This window comes from Apodemus sylvaticus, chromosome X (assembly GCF_947179515.1).
Source record: "Apodemus sylvaticus chromosome X, mApoSyl1.1, whole genome shotgun sequence".
Taxonomy (NCBI): domain Eukaryota; kingdom Metazoa; phylum Chordata; class Mammalia; order Rodentia; family Muridae; genus Apodemus; species Apodemus sylvaticus.
Window position 1 is genome coordinate 117,156,575 of NC_067495.1, and position 4,116 is coordinate 117,160,690.

At 48.9% G+C, this 4,116-nt stretch overlaps 1 protein-coding gene across 1 annotated transcript; it reads right to left on the reverse strand.

Annotated features, from left to right (window-relative positions):
• Positions 1–218: 218 nt before the first annotated feature.
• On the reverse strand, positions 219–2,317 carry LOC127674657 (rhox homeobox family member 1-like). The gene is made up of 4 exons (XM_052170325.1): positions 2,236–2,317; positions 1,590–2,052; positions 925–970; positions 219–281 (listed from the first exon to the last, which is right to left on the reverse strand). Exons 1-4 carry the CDS (start codon positions 2,315–2,317, stop codon positions 219–221), a joined length of 654 nt encoding a protein of 217 aa, XP_052026285.1.
• Positions 2,318–4,116: the final 1,799 nt, after the last annotated feature.

The following is a 4,116-nucleotide window of genomic DNA, read 5'->3' on the forward strand; positions in this document are numbered from 1 at the left end:
TTGGTTGCGATTGCAGCTGGCCATGGTCCCTTTATAGATGAAGGCCTCCTTGTTCTTCTGTCTGCATGGCATGGCTGGGACTGACTAGTATCCTTCAGATATTCATACCCATAATTCAGTAACATCAAAGACAATGGAGCCAACATATTTAGAATCCACCTCTTTATTGCTGAAATTAATGTAGGGAAGAAAAGGTTATCATGGCCACCAGGGGTGGCTCAGAGGAAGCCGTCCTCATTGAGCTCCAGGACAGGGGTGGCACTCAAGTGCTTCTCCAAAATCTTCAGGGAGAGTCGAAATCAGGAAGTGGTGTCAGTTCAGAGAGCATTCTTCGTCTCCTGTTGGGCTGCAAAAGGCATCTCCTCATCCGAAACCAATTCTAGAAGCAGGAGACAGAGATGCTTTAGCACATTGAACTATAATATCGTGAAAGCACACATCCTGGCATGTTTTATGCCCTCTTCAGTTGACCAATAGTTTGGAAGGTATTCAGAAACCATCCTAGGGCCACCTGTATGCTAGGCATGAGCTCTAGCACTGAGCCACTGCCCCCCCGCCCCCGAAGAATCACTACATCCTTTAAATACTCAGAAACAGTTTATTGGTCCAACACCAGAAGGGGCTGAAGAGGTTCCTCGGGTGTATTCTGATATTCAGAATGCTGGAACCAACAGGGTTCATTATCACTGAAAGAATAAAAACATGTTGCCAAGAAGCCCCCTGGAACATCGGACACCACACCCAGTTTTTCAGCCCTGGAGCAGAACCAAAATATTGACTCCTCTCTCCATCCTTAATATATTTCATGCATTTCTTCAGGAAAGAATTCACAGGTCGCTAGCTGGTGGGCATTTCCTGGGAATGGCTGTGGAAACATATCAAAATCTCTCCAGCCCAGATGATATGTTTTTTCTGAATACTTACGTGCACATAAGATTCATCCACACCCATGCTGCTTGCAAGATCTCGCCTAAAGGGAAGAAGTTCCAACATTTAGGCTTTGTGGTGGAAATCAAGCATGTAAGGTCACTCCTGATGTGTTTATATATGTTTGTGTCCACATTTGTGTGTGTATACGTGTTTACATACACTCACTATCCTTAACATGTACCTGAAACCCAGCTTTTGTAATGGGTTTCTTTCAGAGACCAAATTTAAGAGCACCCCCCACAGCACAGATGCCTCCTTAGTGTACCCAAAGTGTAAAACTCAGTAAAGAGAGCATCCAGGATGAAAGGTATTGACAAACTTTTAACCCGAGGTGGACTGCCTCCTGCTTTTCCCAGCCACGCCCCAGACTTCTCACCCACAGGTCCAGAGAGTCATTTAGAACACCAAACACCTTCTAAATGTCATAATTGTGAACAGCACAACAAAACCCATTGGTTTCCTGTCTGCATAGCTCCCTTAGCCCTACCCCGGGGTCTCACTGCAGACAGACAGTCCTAATTGCAGGCTGAAGGTTCTAACTGCAGCTGATCCAGGCCATTATTTCAGCAGGGAAGAGAGGGCCAGGGAGAGCGAGAGGACACTCTGGACCAGCCTGCGCTAACCATACATGAGGCGCCAAGCACTGGCCATCTGCTTACCTAACATGCAAGGTGGGATATTGAGACTCTTGGAAAAGGCGCTCCAGGTCTTGCAGCTGAGAGGGGGTGAATCTGGAGCTGCGGAATCGGTGGTGAACCATCGTGATCCTAGCCCCGTTATTTCCGTTGCCCTCAGGAATGGCTGCCTCTCCCTGAGGCTGTTGGTGATCGCTCCTGTTTTGGACACCTTCTTGCTCGATTGCATCATCCTCGGGGGTAGAAGCCCAGTCGCCATCATGCCTTCCTTCCATTTCTTCTTCCTTCTTTCCTCCCTCCTCTCCTACTCCTGCGGCTTCCTGAGTGACACTGCACTGGGCAGGCTCTTCTTGAGCAAGCTTGCCTCCAGGGACCTCGCCCTCAACGCATTCGCCCTGATCAAGCCCACCCTGAGCAAGCGCACTCAGCACAAGCCCTTTCTTGTCTCCTCCTTCCTCTCCAGCCCCGGAGACCACCGCATTCCCACCTGAAAGACAGAAGGAAGATACAGAGATAAAGATCTGAGCACCGCGGCCCAGGGAGCTCCGGAAATTCCGGAGAGGGACCACAGGCGGGGCTCGGTAACTGTACCCAAGTACACATGCACTCTTCTTTCTACCCTATTTCTCCCCGAATTTCACCAAAGTCCACTCAGAACCAGTTTACTCACCATGCTGTTGTTCCTGGTCATTCTCAGCACCCAGACTCAGAGGCCTTTGGAAAGGCTGGCGGCTGTCTTGAGGAGTCTCCATAGCGAGAATCTCTGGATCCGACCCTGCTCCCAAAGAGGCTTCCAATGCAATGTGCTCACAGTTCCGGCCCCAGAATATATATCTCTGCTCCGATCCTCCACCCGGAAGGGTTTTCGCCTCTGACGCTTCACTCAGGTTAGAGTGCATCCAGAGAGAGTTTCTGCCCTGGCTTCCTGCACAGTCGCAGAGGCTGTGGTCATGTTCCCTGAGGCACAAGAGCAGAAGCACTTCAGTGCAGAGCAGAGCAGAGTCCTTTAACAAAAGGACTGCAGCCAGTGGGGGTGGGCGGGAGAGAACATGTGGCTCTAAGTTAGGGCACACCTGTAGCCCTGGTTAAACCTGAAGGGTCCAAATTCATTCTGGAGGAGCAACACAAAGGCCTTCTCAACCTCAGCAGGCCCTTGAGCCCTCATGTAAAAGTTTATTTAATTATGCAAATGATATAAGATCAAATGGCAAAGGCACATTAATAAAGCGCTACAAATCAGATTCTGTCACATATGACCCACATCGTGATTTACCCAGATGTACAAACTCTTCGCTGCCCATCAGATGGTTGTTGTACTGCCCTGAGTAGCCGTGTGTGGTGGCAAATATTCAGGAAAGCCTGTGCTGGTGAGATCCTCCTGAGAGACTGTGTTCCCAACAGGGCTGAGTTCCACCTGTATCCACAAGGTCAATCTCACCAAGTGTTTGTGTGGGAAGCAATCTTTCTGTGCCTAGCTGTATCAGACCCTAGGACCTTCGTGGCCATCAAAGATCCACCATGGACACTGGATCCAAATTTGCTATCTCACAACCATGAAGGACAAAGGCATGTGTGGAGCACTAGTTGAAAAACCAAGAAAAAACAAAAGCTTGAATCACCGCCTACCTAAAAACCCAAGGCAATGCTAAGTTTACCTTAAGAGCATTAAGCCGTTTAGAAGCAAGTCCCCAGCTTCAAGAACAAATATAATTGGAAAATGAAATCTTTGATCAACTCTTATATCTGTACTACGACATATTATCACAACCAGAAGGAACAATAGTCGAGGAAATTTTCTCAGATTTGAGCCATCCTCCACAGATCTGTGGTCTGCATTATTAGGGACTCTTGATATTTTGTGACCTGGCTGTGGCCAGGTTCGCTCTCCTATGAGGCCTTTGTGATCATAGTACAGTATACAGTGATCCCTATGCTTCCCAGTTATGCGCAGCTCACTATGTCATTTTTCTATTCTCTACTTGGAACTCCATGACCATCAAGGGAAAACCAGGTCTTTCTAGATTCTTCCTAGAGCCTTGGGCGAGAAAGACGTGTGCTGCCACCTATCGGAGCTGAGCTGCAACTGCAGCTTAAGTTGTTGCTGCCTGCTGGAACTCCAGCTCTCTGTGTCCATCTCTCAGTGTTTATTTCCCCCCTCTCTCTCTGTCTCTGCGCTCTATCTTTGTCTCTCTGTGTCTCTGTGTCTCTGTCTGTGTGTGTGTGCTCGGTCGTGTGAGCCCCTGTGTGTGCCTGTGTGTGCGTCTCTGTGTCTGACACTCTGCCTCTGTGTGCATGTGTATGCCTGTGTGTGTGTGTGTGTGTGTGTGTGTGTGCGTGCGCGCGTGTACAGGGATAATGAAGAGTAAGCCCCTCTCTGAACCAGGAAAGGACTCGGCAGATCACTTCCTGGATCCTGACTTTCAGTCACCTACATCTCTGGACTGTCCTTAATTAACCCTTCTGGTATGCTCTACCCCAGCCACAGGCCCTGCAGCATTGTGACTTAATAACTTTGGTGTCCAGGCTGTATCCAGGCCACAGGTCCAGTCCC

Excerpts from the sequence above, each read along its gene's own strand:
- LOC127674657 (XM_052170325.1), bottom strand. The coding sequence starts at position 2,317 with ATGGAGACTCCTCAAGACAGCCGCCAGCCTTTCCAAAGGCCTCTGAGT. Across the intron at positions 2,053-2,235 it reads TGACCAGGAACAACAGCATG|GTGGGAATGCGGTGGTCTCC; the intron begins GTGAGTAAACTG and ends TCTGTCTTTCAG. Across the intron at positions 282-924 it reads TGGATGAATCTTATGTGCAC|ATTTTGGAGAAGCACTTGAG; the intron begins GTAAGTATTCAG and ends CTCTCCCTGAAG.